Here is a 22,840-nt window from a genome sequence, read left to right as displayed (position 1 = left end):
AACTCTAATACAGTGGTCATTCATTAAGCCTATAGTTATTAACACTATAGAGTAATACAGTAATAACTCTAATACAGTGGTCATTCATTAGGCCTACTAGTTTATTAATACTATCAGTATTCATTTCATACCTGTCAAAGAACACTTTAAATTAGTACAGCAACTTATGATGTCTTGGACTATTTTCAATAATGAAGACTACTTAACAGCCAATGCCCAGTTCAGGTCATATCACAGTGCACGCCCCCTTTCTTTGAGGTTGTATAACCCATTCATTGTTAGGCTCGCCCCCTTTCTCTGATGCTGTCTCCTCACCCATTCACAGTTTACCACACATGTGGCAATAACCAATCAGCCCAAGGTATTCCTCTCCAGCTGATCCCAATCACCTAATCAGCGTAGTATATCAGGGTCCATGTTTTACTCTGTTTGCTATGTGCTGTGTATGTGCCATGTGTCATTCTCAGTTGCTGATCATCATCACTGAAGCAGTTGTTTTCGCCCCACCTCCTCCCCTGACCACCACCATCGTCATGACTCCTGATTGAAGAATTCCCTATGGGGGATTTCCTATCCTATTCTTCACTGATGACGCCCTCTCATCATCTCAGGAGAGCGTCATCATATCATGGAGTCATACGCCAAAATTAATTTGTTGTATCATTAAAGCTTGTTATACTTTCTATTAGTCTCTCATTATTGAAATGACTATTGCTTTTTTAATTAAATCATTGTTGTGTAAACTATAACTGTAACTGTGAAACTGTTTAGACCAAGGCTACAATAAACGGTAATACTTGATTTGGCTCATCCACCTACAGAGTATTGGTAACATTTCAACAGTTTACAGTATTAGTTGAGATTCAGCAGATTGTTTGCTACTTGCTGCTCGTTCCACACACCTGCACCTAGTGTCATGTGTAGGTACTGCACCTAGTGTAATATCTAGTATGTTCATGAATAGCCTACTCTAATCTGTTGAATTATTGAATGTCAACTAATGAGTTGTTGAAAGGTTACAAGTACTCTGTAGACTCTCTGTAGGTGGACTATCCAAATAGTGTTACCAAAAAGTACAGCAGAAGTACAATAAAGACGTCTTTTTACTGTATTCCTTTTATAGCCCTCTTATCCACCTTATTTCTAGCTGCCATGATGCCTGATGGGTGCTTCTTCCGCTTCCGGTGTAATAGACTGTTTTAACTTGACAGAAAAAAACGTCTATGAGGATTTTACAGCAGAGCCATTCTGCTCTACAGCCGTGTCGTTCGGGTGCTGGGATAACGTAATGCATTGTGGGTAGTCGGCTACTGTGGCTAACGCTAACGGCTAGCGTAATAGTTACTTTACATGGCAGCAAAACGCCACTGAATGACCAAATTGATTTCACTTTTAACCATTTCGAGTAACACTGTTTCCATACGGACTCCGCAGCGTTGGTTAGTTGTTTATAACGTGACTATATTTATAACTTTTATAACGGACTGCAGCTTCCGGTTTATAATTGGGGTCTGCAGCCAAAGAGTATAACAAAGGAAATGGCAAGCTGCCACAATGAGTCACGTTAAACCGGAACTTGTACCCACGATTATTTTTTACAGTGGGGCATTCAAAAATAAGGTGGATAGCCATCTCATCTTGTCTACTTCCTTGCAGTGTTCCTCTCAGGTTAAATAACATCTTATAGTCTACTTCATGATGTGAGTGTTCCTCTCAGGTTAAAGAACATCTTATAGTCTACTTCATGATGTGAGTGTTCCTCTCAGGTTAAAGAACATCTTATAGTCTACTTCATGATGTCAGTGTTCCTCTCAGGTTAAATAACATCTTATAGTCTACTTCATGATGTCAGTGTTCCTCTCAGGTTAAAGAACATCTTATAGTCTACTTCATGATGTCAGTGTTCCTCTCAGGTTAAACAACATCTTATAGTCTACTTCATGATGTCAGTGTTCCTCTCAGGTTAAAGAACATCTTATAGTCTACTTCATGATGTGAGTGTTCCTCTCAGGTTAAATAACATCTTATAGTCTACTTCATGATGACAGTGTTCCTCTCAGGTTAAATAACATCTTATAGTCTACTTCATGATGTGAGTGTTCCTCTCAGGTTAAAGAACATCTTATAGTCTACTTCATGATGTGAGTGTTCCTCTCAGGCTAAACAACATCTTATAGTCTACTTCATGATGTCAGTGTTCCTCTCAGGTTAAATAACATCTTATAGTCTACTTCATGATGACAGTGTTCCTCTCAGGTTAATAGAACATCTTATAGTCTACTTCATGATGTGAGTGTTCCTCTCAGGTTAAAGAACATCTTATAGTCTACTTCATGATGTCAGTGTTCCTCTCAGGTTAAATAACATCTTATAGTCTACTTCATGATGACAGTGTTCCTCTCAGGTTAAAGAACATCTTATAGTCTACTTCATGATGTCAGTGTTCCTCTCAGGTTAAATAACATCTTATAGTCTACTTCATGATGTGAGTGTTCCTCTCAGGTTAAAGAACATCTTATAGTCTACTTCATGATGTCAGTGTTCCTCTCAGGTTAAAGAACATCTTATAGTCTACTTCATGATGTGAGTGTTCCTCTCAGGTTAAATAACATCTTATAGTCTACTTCATGATGACAGTGTTCCTCTCAGGTTAAAGAACATCTTATAGTCTACTTCATGATGTCAGTGTTCCTCTCAGGTTAAAGAACATCTTATAGTCTACTTCATGATGTCAGTGTTCCTCTCAGGTTAAAGAACATCTTATAGTCTACTTCATGATGTCAGTGTTCCTCTCAGGTTAAAGAACATCTTATAGTCTACTTCATGATGTCAGTGTTCCTCTCAGGTTAAAGAACATCTTATAGTCTACTTCATGATGTCAGTGTTCCTCTCAGGTTAAATAACATCTTATAGTCTACTTCATGATGTGAGTGTTCCTCTCAGGTTAAATAACATCTTATAGTCTACTTCATGATGACAGTGTTCCTCTCAGGTTAAATAACATCTTATAGTCTACTTCATGATGTCAGTGTTCCTCTCAGGTTAAATAACATCTTATAGTCTACTTCATGATGTCAGTGTTCCTCTCAGGTTAAATAACATCTTATAGTCTACTTCATGATGTGAGTGTTCCTCTCAGGTTAATAGAACATCTTATAGTCTACTTCATGATGTCAGTGTTCCTCTCAGGTTAAATAACATCTTATAGTCTACTTCATGATGTGAGTGTTCCTCTCAGGTTAAATAACATCTTATAGTCTACTTCATGATGTCAGTGTTCCTCTCAGGTTAAAGAACATCTTATAGTCTACTTCATGATGTCAGTGTTCCTCTCAGGTTAAAGAACATCTTATAGTCTACTTCATGATGTCAGTGTTCCTCTCAGGTTAATAGAACATCTTATAGTCTACTTCATGATGACAGTGTTCCTCTCAGGTTAAAGAACATCTTATAGTCTACTTCATGATGACAGTGTTCCTCTCAGGTTAAATAACATCTTATAGTCTACTTCATGATGTCAGTGTTCCTCTCAGGGTAAAGAACATCTTATAGTCTACTTCATGATGTCAGTGTTCCTCTCAGGTTAAAGAACATCTTATAGTCTACTTCATGATGACAGTGTTCCTCTCAGGTTAAATAACATCTTATAGTCTACTTCATGATGTGAGTGTTCCTCTCAGGTTAAAGAACATCTTATAGTCTACTTCATGATGTGAGTGTTCCTCTCAGGTTAAATAACATCTTATAGTCTACTTCATGATGTCAGTGTTCCTCTCAGGTTAAAGAACATCTTATAGTCTACTTCATGATGTGAGTGTTCCTCTCAGGTTAAAGAACATCTTATAGTCTACTTCATGATGTGAGTGTTCCTCTCAGGTTAAAGAACATCTTATAGTCTACTTCATGATGTGAGTGTTCCTCTCAGGTTAAAGAACATCTTATAGTCTACTTCATGATGTGAGTGTTCCTCTCAGGTTAAAGAACATCTTATAGTCTACTTCATGATGACAGTGTTCCTCTCAGGTTAAAGAACATCTTATAGTCTACTTCATGATGACAGTGTTCCTCTCAGGTTAAATAACATCTTATAGTCTACTTCATGATGTGAGTGTTCCTCTCAGGTTAAAGAACATCTTATAGTCTACTTCATGATGACAGTGTTCCTCTCAGGTTAAAGAACATCTTATAGTCTACTTCATGATGTCAGTGTTCCTCTCAGGTTAAATAACATCTTATAGTCTACTTCATGATGTGAGTGTTCCTCTCAGGTTAAATAACATCTTATAGTCTACTTCATGATGTGAGTGTTCCTCTCAGGTTAAAGAACATCTTATAGTCTACTTCATGATGACAGTGTTCCTCTCAGGTTAAAGAACATCTTATAGTCTACTTCATGATGTCAGTGTTCCTCTCAGGTTAAAGAACATCTTATAGTCTACTTCATGATGACAGTGTTCCTCTCAGGTTAAAGAACATCTTATAGTCTACTTCATGATGACAGTGTTCCTCTCAGGTTAAAGAACATCTTATAGTCTACTTCATGATGACAGTGTTCCTCTCAGGTTAAAGAACATCTTATAGTCTACTTCATGATGTGAGTGTTCCTCTCAGGTTAAAGAACATCTTATAGTCTACTTCATGATGACAGTGTTCCTCTCAGGTTAAATAACATCTTATAGTCTACTTCATGATGTGAGTGTTCCTCTCAGGTTAAAGAACATCTTATAGTCTACTTCATGATGACAGTGTTCCTCTCAGGTTAAAGAACATCTTATAGTCTACTTCATGATGACAGTGTTCCTCTCAGGTTAAAGAACATCTTATAGTCTACTTCATGATGTGAGTGTTCCTCTCAGGTTAAAGAACATCTTATAGTCTACTTCATGATGACAGTGTTCCTCTCAGGTTAAATAACATCTTATAGTCTACTTCATGATGTCAGTGTTCCTCTCAGGTTAAATAACATCTTAGTCTACTTCATGATGACAGTGTTCCTCTCAGGTTAAATAACATCTTATAGTCTACTTCATGATGTCAGTGTTCCTCTCAGGTTAAAGAACATCGTATAGTCTACTTCATGATGTCAGTGTTCCTCTCAGGTTAAAGAACATCTTATAGTCTACTTCATGATGTCAGTGTTCCTCTCAGGTTAAACGTGTTCAGGCCGTGATTTGTCAGAGCCTGCGTGCCGTCACTGAAAGCTCACAGGTTCAAATCCATTCACATTTCCAGATCTCCCACTCGTTCAGCCACTGGACATTCCCTCTAGGGGGGAGCATCACCTAAACACCTGTAGTGTGAACTGCGGCGTGTGTGTGTGTGTGTGTGTGTGTGTGTGCGCATGCGTGCGCGTGCGTGTGGGGCCGTGGGCCGTACGTACCCCGGGCCTCTTCCATTCGAACTGCAGGGGGACACTCTGGCTGTAGAAGAGCGAGGCGTCCTCTGCGGGGAAGTCGGGGTCCTCGAACAGGACGCCCCTCTGCAGACACTCCTGCCTCAGCTGCTCAAACGACCTGCCGTCCGCCTGCGTGTCCACGGCCCGCAACGCCTTGAAGCTCCCGCCGGACAGGGTGGACTGGAGAGGCATCTTCCCAGAGAGAGAGAGAGAGAGACCTCAGCGTGGGGGAGATGGAGTGAGAGTGAGCGTATGAGTGAATGAGTCAGTGTGTCTGAGGTGTGATGGACGGACAAGCCCCTCAGGTTGGTAGGGTTGGTCGGGACACGCCCTCCAGACAGAAACAGGTTTGTCCTCCTCGGCCGTGGACCTCGCCCCTTCTCCTGGTGCCTCTCTCTCTCTCTCTCTCTCTCTCTCTCTGTCTCTCTCTCTGGGTTTGGCCTGCAGGAATTCATTCCTGCATGATGATCTGCTGTCAGAGAGGTATTTCCAGTCCTTTCGGGTCAGTTGGTTGTGCACCGGGCTGGACCGGCATGCAGGACATTTGCCTGACGTGCCCTGTGCCCGGCCGGGTCAGGCAAATAAAATAAAAATAAATAAATAAAAAATAAATAGAAAAGGAGGGAAGTGTGGGGGGGGGGAGGGGGGGAGAGGAGGAAATAATTGTGTGAGCCGCCCGTAAAACAGGTAGAGTGTTTTTAGGGAGTGGCACGGTTGGTATTCAGGGGAGCATGAAGATGGGTGGTGTCATGTATGTATGGTTGATTGTGATGGGCCAGTCTGGGGGCCAAAATTTCACGCAGGGCCAATTCTTTTGTCCCAGTCCAGCCCAACTTGTGCTACATAAAAAAAGTGACATCTTCATACAAATAAATGTCTCTTGCATTACTTTATTTATCTATCTAATACAGTGGTTCCTCAACGTGGTGTCCGGGAACCACCAGGGGTCTTTGGTGGGTTTCCCCAGCAAATTGCTGGATTGTTAAACTTCATAATTATTTCATTTAGAAAAAGAACTAGATTATCAGGCAGCCACTTAGGCCACCAGGTGCCAAAGACAGCGTTGGTACTTTCCTACAACTCCACCGTCGAGTCCATCCTCAACCTCCTCCATCACCGTCTGGTATGCTGCTGCTGCCCACAAGGACATCTCCAGACTGCATGGACATCATCCGCCATGCTGAAAAGGTGGTCGGATGCAGCCTGCCATCCCTTCAGGACCTACACACTGCCAGGACGCAAAACGCGGTCTCGAAGAAATCATGGCTGACCCCTCCCACCCAGGTCATAACCTCTTTAAAGCCCTCCCCCTTGACAGAAGACAGATGTCTGCCAGTAACCAGAACCTCTGGTCTTCCCAACTTCTTACCAGATGTGGATCCAACCTGTCAAGGATGCCACCAGACTGAGGCCGCTGTCTGTCATATGTTTTGGTCTTGTTCAAAGTCTATCTTTGACATCTCTAATATGTTTGTAACAAAGAGATTATCTCTAACCCAATGATGGCAATATTCGGTCGGTACCACACCTGAGGAGATCACACTTTCAACAAATCAATCAGATGCAGTTGCTTTTATTACCCTCCCAGTCAGACGACTGATCCTCACTAATTGGAAAGCAGTTAAAGTTTCAACACAAACAACGTTGGGCGGAGGAAGTAATGGCTCATCTGAAATGAGAGAAATTGAGATCCTCCTCCCGTGCGGCTCTATGAAAGAATTCTACGGTGTGGCATCCATTCATGGTTTATTTCGATAAAGAATTTCCCGTCCATGCACAAGATATCCCGCCCCAACTCTTGTTATCTTCCCATGTTATAATATAACATGTCAGCTGCTGCTATTTCAACCCACTTGTAGGCGGAGGTCATTTTTCAGTTTTTTACAGATTATGAAAGTGCAGATTATAAACTATGATATAGATATGCTTATTTGAACGTTCACACTCCTAAAAGCAACATTCAGAGATAACGGCCCTCAAAGTTGGAGAAGCTTTTCACACCTGGGCAGCCAGGTAAGGGGGGACTGGACTTTTTTACGGCTGCATTTTATGTTCAAGACCTAAACGTGTGTATTAATGGAAAAAACGAAAAAACTGTTTTTCAAAAAAAGAAACTATTTTCTAATTTTCCTGGGAATTACAATCGGCCGACATGTGGTACCTTCTCCTGGGGCGTGTCACATGCATGTTAAGTTACAGTACTGGTTGCTGATCTGATTGTCCTGTCTTTTTCTTTTTAATTTCTTTTTAAAAAATTGTAAAGCGGTGTACGTTTGTATTATTTGTACTCATCATTGAAAACGCAATCAAGATATTTGAAAGTGAACAGCTTCTTCCCAACTGCCATCTGCCTCTTCAACGAGACCCGAAAGCCCCCCCACACGGGTGACCTTATCATCACCCGCCCTGAGCACAACCGGCTCAGTAACGGGCCGGGGTCTCCCCCATGGACACTATCCTACTGTACACCCCCCTCCCCCTTCCAATCATATATCACTTTTTTACTTAGGTTTTTCTTTATCGCTTCATCTTCTCCTCTTGATGTGAACGCTGCACTGCATACTTGCACTAAGTCAAACTCCTCGTTTGTAATCTAATTACTTACTGTGGCTATTAAAGTGAATCTTGAATTTGAATTAAAAAAATACTGTATTTTTGTGAATGCTCTTAATAAATGTATTAGTTCATTTGGAATCAGTGGTAAATATAGACAGTGTAGGCAGTGGGCTAGAGGGACCCGTGGAGAAAGCGGACTCTCCATCAACGTACTGGGCGGACACCGGGCCCTTGCAAATGACTCAAATTGCCACCCCAGAAATTACGCCTGTGTTGAAATAAGAACACATATTAGATTTAAAGTGGTGCCATTTGCCATATAAATGATATGCCCTCGAAAGATAAAGCCATCTCTGTCCTGGTTTTCTTTTCTCTTTTTTAAATAGTCAGTAGCAGTCTATACGAAAATGATATGCTTATTGAACATACAATCAACATTCATCCACATTAAACGTTGCTGTTGACGGGTTGAAAAAGTTTTGGGGGATGTGCATTCTTATACATTTTTTAAGCTACCAATATAAAACAAACATCTGTTATATTTTCAGAAAGCATCATTCTTTTTTTACCTATATACCTAGCCTACCTATATAGGCTACAATCAGAGCCGGTCTGCCCTATACGCTCACTACGCAGCTAGCGTAAGGCCCCCACACTGGAAAAGGCCCCGCAAATTGCACAACAGAACTTACATATTGACAGTGTTGAGTTACTTTCAAAATGTAATATACTACATATTACTAGTTACTTTCATTTGAAAGTAATGTTACTTTACAATATTACTGTCTGTGTAGAATAACTCATGAGTTATTACACTACTTTTGCATTACTTTCACCAAAACAACAGCAGCAGCAGAATGACATCGCTGCCCCCGAACCATCCCGAAAAATAATTTCAACTGCCTTCAAGTCAGTGTAAACAATCCAAAATTCTAAATGTTATTCTTTTACTTTGTTATTGTCATCTGTAGTGGTTATTTGCATAAAAACACAGTTTGATTAGGAAATGATTGTACTGTATCTCGTGCTTTGATTAAAAAAAATTTTTTACTCAATTTGTAACTTGAGTTACTTGACAAAGTAACTGGTATAATATTACTGAAATCCTATGAGTAATAAGTTATATTACTGGGTTACTGCTAAAAGTAATATATTACATGTAATATGTTACTTTTGTAATGAGTTACCCCCAACACTGCATATTGATCAGAACAGAAGTGACAGCTAATCCATCGTTCCATTGCAACACCAGCACACAGCATTTTGTCTTGGAGGAGACACCTCTGATTGGCTGCCACGGTTCTGTGCTGGAACTGGTGTTGTCCCATCGGCAAAAGCGGCGCTGTCAAAAGGTAAATGTTGTCAACTCTTGCCTTCAACACTCTTTGGCCGCCCTCGCCTCCCCCAAAGTGTTTAGTTTCGCATGCATCAATGTAAATACAGGAGGCTACTTAAAGTCAAGTTTGCTGACTGACTGCTGAAAGATGGAGTGGATTTATCCCTCTGGCAACGAAAAAAACGAGAAGAAAAAAATGTGTGAAAGTGAACTGCGACAACAGCAGTCAGGTAGGCGGAACGTGTTCACTCAGTCGCCTCTGTTACACTGTCAATGGTTTGTTGACAGCAACGTAACATTAAGTTGACGTGCTGCTAACGCAGCTTGCAATGCATAAATCTCTCCGTTTGTTTGCTATGACCGGTACCTACCTAGTAGATGCGCAGTGCATGCTTGCTGCCAGCCACTTCCAAGGGTGTGCTCTCTGTGACTAGTTTGATATACAGTACGTCAATTTGCAACGGTGTTTATGACACTAGCATTTAGCAACTTGTGCGGACCAGGCAGAAAGAAATAGACTGGATCATTGCACTCCTCATAGATGGATTGATGGATGGAGGGACAGACAGACAGACAGACAGACAGACAGATAGATAGATAGATAGATAGATAGATAGATAGATAGATAGATAGATAGATAGATAGATAGATAGATAGATAGATATTCTCAGAGAAAAAAAGGTTTGTCTGAAGGCATTTATTTGTTTCTGACTCTGGGAAAGTGAAAAAAAACAAAAACCTGTAACATTTCCCAAAACTATACTATCTCTAAACAATCTCTTTAACAAAATCACACACATTTAGACTATTCTATGAGATCTAATTTTGAGAACTAATGGAATAATGTTTATTTTTCACTTCACTTCATTCACTGAGCCTCCCCTGAAACTGCTTAATTCTGAGCTGCAATAACAAAACAATTACATCACAACAGCTACAAGATGGGCACAGTGTATCCTTAGTGAGTGGCTATAGGAGCCTCCGCGACTAATGCGATGGGGTACATCAGTGATTATCGCATCGCTTATATTTTGACATTCTGAGAGAGAGCAGAAGTAGTAGCTCAAGACTTTGATGTATAATATATGCACGTCGTGTTAAAGTTGTGTGAACTGTCGTAGTTAAAAAAAATGTAAAACAGGGTCAGCCGGCTAGAGTCAGACACTCAAGCCTCCCAAAGCTCACGCTCCATAGGGTTCCATTGCCATTGCCACCCAGTGACGCGGTTTGTTTACCAAAATGCTGCTCGGCTGATCCCTGCATTGTGTTGGCTCCGCCCACCCTGTGTCACCATGAGACACCAAGTTCACAAATGCTGCAATGCTGAACATGCAAAGGCTTCCATCAATGGGTATAGGCTCAATCACCATTGTGTTAACTAACAGATGAATAGTGACTTAACAGACATTTATTTACATGAGAATCTGTGAGATTATCACTTTAAAGCAGCTACGAGCAAGATCTTCGATTGTTATTAAACAGTATAATTATAATATTGATGCATCACATCTTACCTATAATAGTAGCTGAGACCAAAGCCGTGTGAATCGGAGATTGCTCTCTTGATGATTATAGAGTCTGTGTCTGTCTACTAACCTCGCGTCACCAGGCTCTCTCTCTCTATCTGTCTACCGGCGGGCCGGATAAACCCGGAAGTGAAACGAAACGGTTTACGGCAGCTGCCTGCCTTCAACCGCTTCGCTCTGCCTAGCAACAGACCATAAACACGGAGAACGCCATGCAGGGGCTTGCTACTCTCGCGAACATCTCTCGTTATATTCTAACAGTTTGTTTGGAAGTGATTTTGTTATTTTGTGGTTATGGCCGAATGTGGCTGCCGCATACCGTTTCATTTCACTTCCTGATCTGCCCCGGCCGCAGACAGACTATTTCGTCAAGACAACACTGGCCGATTCACTCGGGGTTCAAGCGAGACTACTCGGCGTTGGTCTCGTCTGCTATTAGGCAAGATGTGATGCATCGATATTAAATTTAGACTGTTCGAAAATCTTGCTCGTAGCTGCTTTAAGTCAGGATTCTGAGAATGAAGTCAAAATATGAATGTACTGAAAATAGAATTCTGAGTTTTAATGTCTGAATTCTGATATTATTAAAGTGAGGATTCTGAGAGTGGGTGGGGTGGGGGGGGGGGGGGTTGTTGGGTCAGGTCCTGAATAAGCACTGGCATGTAGAGGTCAGGCGCGGACTGCATAATCGGGCACGTCGGGCAAATGCCCGGTGGCCTGGCCTGGCCTGAAAAAAAACATTTTTTTTTTTTTTTGTGTGCCCGCAGTCAGACCACTCACTGAACAGCAGGCCTGGCACCGCCTACTGGTTTACTAGTGGTTTTATTACTTTATTCAGGGTTAAAGTGGGTACATCTCATTGTAAAATTGGACTTGGCCCAAATTGGACTTCAAATGGCCCAAATTGGGCTTCAAACAGCCCAAATTGGGCTTCAAACGGCCCAAATCTGGCTACAAACGACCCAAATTGGGCTTCAAACGGCCCAAATCTGGCTTCAAATGGCCCAAATTGGGCTACAAGTCGGCACGCGCGTCGGCCCGTATCGGCCTGGCCTGCTTGGTATCTAATGCCCGGCCTGAATTATGATCCCAGTCCGCCCCTGGTAGAGGTCACCACGGAACGATGATTTTCACCTCGGTGGCCACCGGTGTGCCGTGGAGGATGCTCCCCACATTGCATCTGCTGCTCACCGCTCTCTGGGCCTTCCAGTGCACATTGACTCCACCGGTTTCTAACGGAGAGGAGATACATCAGCAAAAAGGTACATGTGGATGATTAGTGATGATAGCTGATTAAGGAGAGTCTAGTAAAAGTAACACCTCCTGCGTAATATGCCTCCCATGTGTAGTGTAGCCTACATCAGTGGGGCACGATGGCTCAGTGGTAGAGCTGTCGCCTCACAGTCAGAAGGTCCTGAGTTCGATTCTCGCCTGGGACACTGTGGGCGCTGTGGTTGTGTTCCCCCCCATATCTTCAGTGCCTACTGCCCAGGTGGGGTATCTCGTCGTAAGGGCCTTTCTCTCTGTGTGGAGTTTGCATGTTCTCCCCGTGCTCCCCCAGGGGGTTCCTCCGTATATAACCCCCCCCACTAAAAAACATGCAGAAGATCAGATCGTCATCGTCATCCGACCAGTGACGACAACATCCGCAGTTGGTCCCCGGGCGCTGTACGAGAAAGCGACCACTGCTCCTGGCCTGCCCCCCGGAGGAAAGGACATGCCTGGATGGGTTAAATGCAGAGGACACTTTTCACCGGCCACCGTCAGCATGAGTGTGTTGTGGCCGCATGCATGTATTGTGGTGTTCGTGTGACAATAAAAGACGGGCTTGTCCCATTACGAGAGAGTGCGTATTCCCTCCAGGGTGAAGTTTGGTTCTTGTTCAGCTTTAAAACAGCAATCTGAAAAAATAACAACTATTAATTTAATTCACACGCTTAATTTGGTACTGGCTTTATAATAATAATAATAATAATAATAATAATAATAATAATAATAATAATAATAATAATAATAATAATAATAATAAACTTTATTTATATAGCACAATTCAAACATAATATGCCATTCAAAGTGCTTTACAGAAAGATAAAACAGTTGGATAAAGATAAAACAGTAAAATAAACAGTTGAATAAAATGAGAACAAATGGGGCCCAGGATAGATATAATAAAACAAGATACAGATTAAAATAAAAAGAAGATAAATGTTAAGAGAATGCCCTTGTAAAAAGATAGGTCTTAAGATTTTTCTTAAAAACATTAATGGAAGAGGAGTTCTGCAACTCTAGAGGAAGGGTATTCCACAGCCTATAGGGGCATAAGAGCTAAAAGCAGCCTCTCCGTATCTTTTCGTTCTGGACGGCGGAATATGAAGTGGTGACGACTCTGAGGACCTAAGGGCTCTGACAGGAGCGTAAACTGACAAAAGGTCATTAAGATACGGGGGGGCAAGTCCATGTAAAACTTTAAAAACCACTAAGAGCACCTTAACATCGATTCTAAAATCAACCGGTAGCCAGTGGAGAGACTTTACTGTGCGCTGTCGAGCTCTGTGTCTGACTGGGCCTGGTATTGTCTCCTGTCATAAGGCGCCACCTGCTGGATGTAGACAAAAATGCTGACCAACAAGAAGCTGGTATTCAAGCATCAAAGTGAGCCTTTTTACAACTGTGCTGGCTTGTGCAGCCCACTCAGCACCAGTGGCTCCTGCATTACATTACTGGCTTTCCTTGGGAGGCTAAGCAGGCCTGGCCTAGGATACTCCTTGGATGGGAGACTGGTGCTGGAAGTGGTGTTGGAGGACCAGTAGGAGGTGCTCTTCCCCTCTGGTCTGATGAATAATCTGATCTGATGAATAAACTCCCCAATGCAGATGATACCGCCCTCATAGGGCTCATCACTGACGGAGATGAGTCGGAATACAGACAGGAAGTTGACCATCTGGTGACTTGGTGCAGTCAAAACAACCTGGTTTTAAATGCTCAAAAGACAATGGAGATGATTGTGGATTACAGGAGGAACCCAGCCCCACCTTCCCCCATCACCCTGTGTGACTCCCCAGTCAACACTGTGGAGTCCTTCTTCCGCTTCCTGGGGTACCATCATCAGCCAGGACCTAAAATGGGAGCTGAACATCAGAGCTCTCACCAAGAAGGCACAGCAGAGGATGTACTTTGTGCAGCAGCTGAAGGAATTCAAAGTGCCAAAGGCCACGATGGTGCACTTCTACGCCTCCATCGTTGAGTCCATCCTCACCTCCTCCATCAGCGTCTGGTATGCTGCTGCCACTCTCAAAGACATCAACAGACTTCAGTGCATCATTCGCTGCGCTGAGAAGATAATCGGATGTAACCTGCCATCCCTCCAGGACCTGCATGCAGCCAGGACACTGAAGCGGTCTCGCAAGATCATGGTCGACCCCTCCCACCCTGGCCACAAACTCTTTAAGACACTCCCCCACGACAAGAGACTGCCAAGACCAGAACCACCCGCCACAAGACCAGCTTCTTCCCAACCACCATCAGCCTCACCAACAAGGCCCAGAAACCCCTTCCGCCAAGGACCTCACCAACAACCCCCCCCCCCCCCACACACACACACACACACACACACACACACACACAAACTCACTACCTCCTCCTAAACTCAACTGAACCCCCCCCCGCCCCCCCCGTAAAACTGGAACTCATATCTAATTTAATGCCTGTCTACCTGGGACTGTAAATTCATGTAAATTCCCTGCACATTAATGCCTATTTAACTTAGCCTGTAAATTTCATGTACAGTCAATGTAAACTCTTATTTAACTCCGACTGTAAATTCATGTAAATCCACTGCCTATTTAACATCTATTTAACTCAGTCTGTAAATCTCATGTAAATCCAACGTAAATTCATATTTATCATCCACAGAACACTTCACCACTCATGTACATATTGTATATATTTACTCGATTTGATTGCACTTGCAACTTTGCGATTCTCTTTAGTTATCTTCCTACTTCTTATCTCTGTATATTGATGTGACCGCTACGCTGCATACAGACACTAAGACAAATTCCTCGTATGTAACTTGCATACTGTGGCAATAAAAGTGATTCTGATTCTGATTCTGATGCCCCAGGACAGAGACAGAGACTCTGTCCTGTTAGTGAGCACCGTCCTTCGGATGAGACGTTAAACCGAGGTCCTGACTCTCTGTGGTCATTAAAGATCCCATCGGCACTCTTCGCAAGAGTAGGGGTGTAACCCCGGTGCCCTACATGGCTAAATTCCCAAACAGGCCTTCCTTCAATCATGGCCAGCTAATCATCCCTCGTTACTTAATTGGCACATTCAGTCCTCAGCTCTCCACCGTGATAGCTGATGTGTGGTGAGCGTTCTGGCGCAAACTGGCTGCCGTGCATCACCCAGGTGGGTGCTACACCTCGGTGGTGGTTGAGTTGAGTTCCCTCCCCCTCCCTCCCCTGATATGTGAAGCGCTTTGAGTGTCTAGAAAGGCGCTATATAAATCCAATCAATTATTATTATTATTATTATATTCAGCAGATCAGAAGTCAAATTGTATCAGCAAACAATCAAACCTGGGGAAGGTGCAAAAGACGAACATCCACATGTGGCCGTCTGGACATAGGCTATGTTCACACAACAAACCTCAGTGCTCGAATCAGATTTTTTGATCAGATCAGATTTTCTTTTGTGGCTGGTCACACAGATTTTTTAAAAGTGGCCCATATCAGACTCCAGTGAACAGATTGCGGACCTGAAGTGACCCACGTGCGCAGAAGAACGACTATAATGTCACACACAGCACACTGCTGTTCTACGTAAACCCGGAAGAAGACAGCAGTAAACATGGTGGGAGCTGACTATGTTGTTTCATCTGTTGTTTACGGTTTAATTTACAAGTTATTGTGCAGTGGAAGCCAGCGAATACAGGAGCAGATGATAGCGAGGAGGAGGAGGAGAAAGAGAGCCAACATTTTAATGATGGCTTTCTGTGGAGCAATAGCTGCTACTTCTTGCTAATACTAAAACCTCACTGTCCCTCCACTGATTAGCTCCCTCGCAGCTGTCCTCCATGCTTGTAATCACAATCTGCCTGCTTGTTGGTCCTCCCTCCTCCCGCCAGCGCAGAATAGTGACGAATGTCGCTCTGGAATGATGTAAAAGTCACATTGAAGTCTGATACGGGCCAGATGTCTCTTCACACCGAAGTCACATTCCAAAACATCAGATTCGAATAGACCAGAACAGCACATCCGGGTAATTTGCAAAACTTGAAGGCCGCGCCCCTTTTTAGGGGATAACACAAGCCACTCGCGTTGACTTCAATGTAAAATAGCAGTACCCAAAACATCTATAGAAAAATAACAGAATTCATTTCCTTTATAAATGACCCAAAGACACCATGACATGACAATATATTTCAACTCGGCCGGCCATAGAATGCGCTAGATACATCGACACGAGGTACTTGCCTTATATGAACACTGTATCCAGTTTCCACCAGGTTACATGCATCGTCCACATTGACGGTGTCACGCCTATGCGCCTACCCTATCGCAGACCTTTTTTCTTTTTTTTTTTTTAATTGTTAATGAAACTATAACAACACAGCAACTCTTCGGCATATCTCTATCAAATTAAACCGTTTTAAATAGTTTGTTTGAAGTGGTTTCGGCTTCTTGTACCGTCGTTTACTATGGTGGGTTTCCCCTAAAAAGGGGCGCGGCCTTGGAGCTGGGCGCTTGAAGACGCGACGCAGTTCTGGTCTATCTGATGTTTTTCCACATTTGAAAGTAGCCCAGGTCGTCTTTAAAAAAATATCACTTTTAATGTGACTTGTACTGTTCACACAGTCATGAAAAAGACTGACATGAGTCACTTAGGGGAGAAAAGATCAGATGCGAGCACTAAGGTTTGCTGTGTGAACGTAGCCTTAGTCAGTCACCCGGCCTCCACTGACCTTCCAGCTTCCCTCTCTCAGGGCAGTAGACTGGGGAGACCACATGGAAGCCACCGCCCCCACCTCAGACCACAATAGAAATAAGAAAATAGTGTAACCTGTTCATGTGCCATCCTCTGGGTACAACATACGTCTCTTAACATGTTTGAGTTGTGGACAAATAATAATAATAATAATAAAATAAAAATAAAAAAAATAATAATAATACATTTAATCAATCACCTTCACCCGGACGTTCATACATACGGACGTGGTTCCTGGATTCTAGTCTCAGGACTGCTGGGTGCTCAACCTTCTCAGGGTGGTCTGGAGTGACAGGGCGAGCTGAAGCCTGATCACTGATGTGATCGTAGCCTACCTGCTGGTCCATCAGATCAGATGGCCTAGGGATGGGACAACAATATATTGAAATTCAATATTACCGCAATACAACGATGTGACAATACGTATCGTGGGCCATAAAAAGATATCGCAATATATATCTTACTCTATTGGAAGGTTACTTTAAAAATGTATAGGCTACAATAGAAATAAGTTCCGTTCAAAAAGTGTTTTCCTACACATATGATCCCTCTCCCAAGTAGTTTGTCCCCATGAATATCATCAGCCTATTCCAGATGTGCTGGAATTCCCTTTTCTTGACCACTGAGATCAAATTGATTTGGCAAAAAAAAAAGAAAAAAGGTAGCTTTGATTTAAAGTAGAAAGCTACTTTTATTTTGACATGTAGTGTGCAGCTTAGCTTGCTACATTTCGCTGGTAGCTTAGCTTGCTACATTTTCCAAGTAGCTTGCCCAACACTGCTAGTTACCTGTTCAAATTGGAACTCGTAACGTAATCCAAGTAGCACACTATAAAAGTAATGTAACTGATTACTTTGTTGTTGTAGCTTGACAGCTAAACAGTTTGCTTCCTGTCATGCGCAAACGCTCTCTCTCTCTTTGTCGTTGGCGCAGACCACTGCGCAGACCAGTCGATTCGTGTACTGTGGTGGTGAAAACAGACGCGTTGACTCCCGCCGGCGGTCCGGTGGTATTTTATGGAACATTCGCAGGTTGTGGAAGAGATTGTCTGGCTCGAGAGCGAGAGAGCGAGACTATTGGAAGAGCGCACTGAAACCATGAACGGCCATTACGGATCTGGGTCCATGAGGCTGAGGGACTCCAGTTGGGGAGGCCGTGGTGGGTCAGGTCCTGGTTGGGGAGACGGTGGTGGGCTGGGCGGTGAGTGGGGAGACGGTGGGTCGGGCGCTGGGTGGCGAGGCGGGGAGCGAGACAGTAGTGGGTCTGGCGGTGGTTACGGAGGTGGTGGTGGTTGGGGTGAGGGTGGCTCGGGCTCTGCTAGCTTTGACCGGTCTGGAGGACGTTATACGGACTCCGTGTCGGGGCACGGGGACTATGATGGTCGGCAGATGCAGAGAGGGTTCTCCGGGGGCTCCATGCGTCCACCCAAAGGTGAGTATTACGTTATTACGTAGTACTACAGCACGAAAAGGAAGAGAAAAACAAAAGGAGCGTCTCAACCTGAAGCTAGCACAAACTAGCCACAATAAGTAAACTCACTTCCGGTCAAATTTCTTAGCCTTCAAAATACAAAATACAATCCTGTGCAAAAGAAAAAATCTAAATATATATATTTTAGATTTGAGCAACTTGACAATTATTGTAATCTTAAAATCTAATAAAAATCAAATAGAAAAACCCAGCAGCTTTAGTTATAATTTCTAATCTCATGTCACTATCTAGTCTACCACGCTGAGATAGGCTACAAACTCCTTTTCAACTCACTATTTCACGAGTTTCCTGGTGAGACAGTGGGCGCTTCCATGATGACACCCTCCCTCCCTGTTGCCAGCTGCCAGTGTGACAGCCTGGTAACTGGTCGCTCCACTATCCTGTCTCCATACGCGTGCGTGTGATTGTTGTTTACGTCCTGCAGCAGCTGTTGTGCACTTCTGTCCGCAGATTCACCACAACTCCACAATGAAACACTGAAGTCTCCGGCGGATGAAAACTACCCTTCTTTGCTTTTTACCATCTTTTAATCTCCACTGTGCCTGTCCAACAAATAAATAAACTCATAAACACAGGATAGGCGAGCATGTGTGTCTGCCAAATCTCTCGGTGGGTGTGACTGACTGTGGTGTTGTGGTTTTTCATTTATTTTGGATTAGGGTTTTGCAAACATTCAAAACATTCAGCTTCATCACAACTGCTCACCTCTGCTTTACATCGCTCTACAGAGCTCAGCTAGTGGGTGTGTGTATTGTGATGCGATTACATGCCCGGTCAGTCTGATCTTATTTTGTTTATCATGTCACCCCTGTTTCTTTATTTAACAAAGCCTACTTGGCCATATCAATTACCTTGATAGATATTGCATTATTTTAGAGTTTATGTTATTGAGCCACTTAATATATTTGGATCTGTCTCTCTTGTCTCTGCCTTATAGGCTACCTAATGAATGAATAAAATTGCATGGTTCTCCAACCATTGTTTAACTGATTTCCATGTGCCCTTTTAAGAGTTAGAGGGGTGGCTCAATCAGGCTACAATATGTAGGCTAACATAGGCAAAGTCCTTATTGCAGTGGCACAGTTTCAATGTTATATGCAATAAAGCAGAAATGCTATTTGATAGCAGTGATGAATACAATAAAGCCATAGGGCTATACAATAGGAGATAAACATGTACAACTATACAGAATACAATGACACAATAGGCTATTAGTCTTTTGAAAATGGGATTTTAATGTTCATTTGATAATATAATCCTTGTCAAATTCCAGAGATCACTGCCATTGCCAGTTCTTGTAAACCGTGCAGTCCCAACTATCAGCATGCAGCGAATTCAGTTCAATATTTTCATGAGCAACAAGATAGTTTAACAAGCTTCAGTTCAACCGGTCGCCGATGTTGCTCAGTTATGAGGTGAACTGCGCAACCGTGAATGGACTGGTGGCGTAGATTGGAGCAATAGGTGCATGGTTTACTGTGCTGAATCCTTTTGTATTTGCGGATCGAAACCCGCAGGTGAGTTGTTTTATTTATTTATTATTATTTTAGCGGTGATCACTGCTTTGAAAAGGTGTAATCATGCAGATCACCAATATACTCGTGTCGATCGCTATGAAAGCGAATTTTAACATTTTAATGTAATTTAATTCAATATTTTAACACCAGGAAGTAGTAGGAAGAGAGTAGGCAGGTTTCATTCCAACACCACAGTCAGTCACACCCACCGAGATATTTGGCAGACACACATGCTCGCCTATCCTGTGTTTATGAGTTTATTTATTTGTTGGACAGGCACAGTGGAGATTAAAAGATGGTAAAAAGCAAAGAAGGGTAGTTTTCATCCGCCGGAGACTTCAGCGTTTCATTGTGGAGTTGTGGTGAATCTGTGGACAGAAGTGCACAACAGCTGCTGCAGGAAGTAAACAACAATCACACGCACGCGTATGGAGGATAGTGGAGCGACCAGTTAGGCTGTCACACCGGTTGCCTGTTTCCGCCCAGGACCGTTCATAGCAAAAGAGACTGAAAATAATCATAATGTTGTGACTTTGTACCTACCTACAGTATGTCTTGTAATGATGCCCCCCAGCACAATAATTTCACACCTGCATACTTGAACAACGGAGTGACAATATCTTCAATCGTGGTATTTGGCTGGTTTAGGGCGGCGCGTCAATACTACCCAAATAACAATTAATAGTGTTAGTCTGGGACATGTTGCCCACCGCAAATTAGTGCATTCATATTTCATTAACACTAACCAAATGAGGACGTTAGCATTCGTTAGACTGTTGACGTTTATCTGTGGTGAGAGCTTCATCATCATGCATTGTAATTCACCATTATCCTGCCTCGCTACTCGCTACTTAATAGAGAGCCGCAGGAATGAGTCCGGAAAACATTGATGCTAACACTTCCTGGTTCTTCACTGTTTCTGCCTATGGGATTTTTGAATGGGTTTTTGGTCACGATGCTTCAAATGAGATCTGTGGTTAACGCAAGCTCATTCAAACACGAGTTTAATTAAATTTTAAATTTAAATTAACACTGCAGTTGTAGTTGTAGTAGTCGGTGTTACCGGTGTTACACAGTAGTGGGGGATAGGCTTGTAGTTGTCTGTGTTACCGGTGTTACACGGTGTTGGGGGATACACCGATTACATAACATGTGTCCACCAGTAACACCTTTTGTTTTCATGGAGGAAGAAATGAAAGGAAAACTCCGCAGTTTCAGCGTGCGCCGGGGTAAATTACAAGCGCTCCCTCTGGGCTGCAGTGTGGCTCCGCTGTTCTGGTTAGACCAGCAACTGACGTTAGCTATCGCTATACTGTACATCTTATGAACACAAACCCCAGGAAGAATAGCCGTAGCATCCTGCTAGCATCCTAATAAACTAAACTAAACAAATGATGCCCTCCTCATACACATGTAGGTAAGACCCTTAGCTAAGCCTGCGTGTGCATTCTGTTGTCACTAGGCTCTTTCACACACAGATCGCGCAAAAAGGCTTTGCAGAAAGCCTGCAAAGCCTGGCAGCCTCGCCACAGAAATTGCTTTCACACACAGGCCAGCAGGACGGCCACATTCCCGTCCCGCCGTGTCCTTTCAGGCGACAGCCACTGCTCCCGGATTGAAAGGCGAGCCGCTGGAGGCATTTCCACTCAGCTCCACGCTCAAATTAATATTTTCATAGGTTAGTGTAGCCTAGCCTACTGTATGATTAACTGATTTCGAGAGGGAATATCCTCAGACCAACTCGCCACAGACAGCTATAGCCCTCTGAAGCTTATTATTATATCCGTTAATTTTACCTACTAATGTCAACATCGTTTGAGCATAAAGCCTAACCGCACGGAGCATTCCTCCTGGCGTCCGTGCAGTCATGATTGTATAGGCTACTTTCTTGCTACATGAGGTGATTTCCCCTGTAATTTTTTTATGAATGAGCTGACCATTCGCACCTTTTCCGGCTCGCTGTGACAACGCTTTCAAATGGAGGCGGGTTGCCAGGTAACCCGGCGTTGTGACTACCTACCGTGGCGGGACAAAAGGCGTAAAACAATTATCCACCAACGCACGTTCACGACTTTCACATCGGAGGCGCGAATCCTATTTTCCGTGCATTTTTCGGCGTTCAAGGCCGGTGTGAAAGAGCCTACTGACTGCGGGCTAGGGCTGTCACTTTTCATTCGAAATTCGAATGCAACTTCGAATGTGGGGGAGGGGGTTCGTTTTCGAAATGTAATTTGAATGTTCGATTTTTTTTTTTTTTTTTTTTTTTTTTTTTATTAACCAAAATTTACCAACTGCTGCTTGCTGGTAATGTTAATCCCATGTCAGAAAAAGTCTCCAGATTTGTCGCGTTAGTCTCTTCTGAGAAAGATTGTCTCCAGGGTCTGAAAAGTTGTCTCGAGTTGGATGCAGCCAAGTTTGTGAGGCAGTGTTGTGACTGTGAGCGTCCAAGCTAACACGTCGGGCTGATGCCCGGTGGCCTGCAGTGGGTTGCACCAGCTGTGCGTAAGTTGAAACGTAAGCTACCGGTAGTTTGAACGTAAAGTCTCACTAAGTCCGAGTTTACGCACTACTAAAAATATTTGGGTTGCACCAAGTGAAATAGTTACAACGTAGGCATAAGTTAGAACTTAAAATGTACACCTACGTCTTACTAGGTGTAAAGTCCTCCGTAAAATAGCAGTTGGCACGGATTGCAACTTGGCACCGTGGCGCATCGTTGTTTTGCGTCCGCAACGCGCTCTCCGTGATAAATTACACCCTTTGATATTTATGACTCACGCTTTTGTTTCCCACAAGCTGCAGCACTGCATACAAATTAAAATAACCGCAACAATTTAGTGAGGCAGGATGGTGGTATAGCCTACAATACTGATGAAGAGCTCACAGATAAACGTTAACAGTAATATGAACCTAAACGAACGTTACTCAATAACGTTCTCATTTGATTAGTGTTGATGAAATATGAAAGCACTAATTTGCGGTGGGCAACATGTCCTGTTTTCACTCCACTTAAACAACCGTAAATAAA

The 22,840-nt window shown here is 43.1% G+C and overlaps 2 protein-coding genes across 2 annotated transcripts in view; one reads left to right on the top strand and one right to left on the bottom strand.

The window, feature by feature from the left end:
* Positions 1–5,695, bottom strand: part of capn9 (calpain 9) — a 34,151-nt gene extending 28,456 nt beyond the window's left edge. Inside the window, exon 1 of the mRNA XM_083635193.1 lies at positions 5,381–5,695. Coding sequence (XP_083491319.1) covers positions 5,381–5,587 — 207 coding nt within the window. The 5' untranslated portion in view covers positions 5,588–5,695. The remainder of the gene's footprint in view (positions 1–5,380) is intronic.
* A 12,206-nt stretch (positions 5,696–17,901) lies between these two features.
* Positions 17,902–22,840, top strand: part of LOC310775877 (uncharacterized protein) — a gene marked incomplete at its 5' end in the record, with an annotated part of 32,202 nt that continues 27,263 nt past the window's right edge. Inside the window, one exon of the mRNA XM_083636003.1 lies at positions 17,902–18,235. Within this exon, the coding sequence (XP_083492129.1) occupies positions 17,902–18,235 (334 nt within the window). The remainder of the gene's footprint in view (positions 18,236–22,840) is intronic.

This window comes from Poromitra crassiceps (assembly GCF_964638095.1).
Source record: "Poromitra crassiceps genome assembly, chromosome: 4".
Lineage (NCBI taxonomy): Eukaryota > Metazoa > Chordata > Actinopteri > Beryciformes > Melamphaidae > Poromitra > Poromitra crassiceps.
This window is presented reverse-complemented; position numbering and strand designations above follow the sequence as displayed.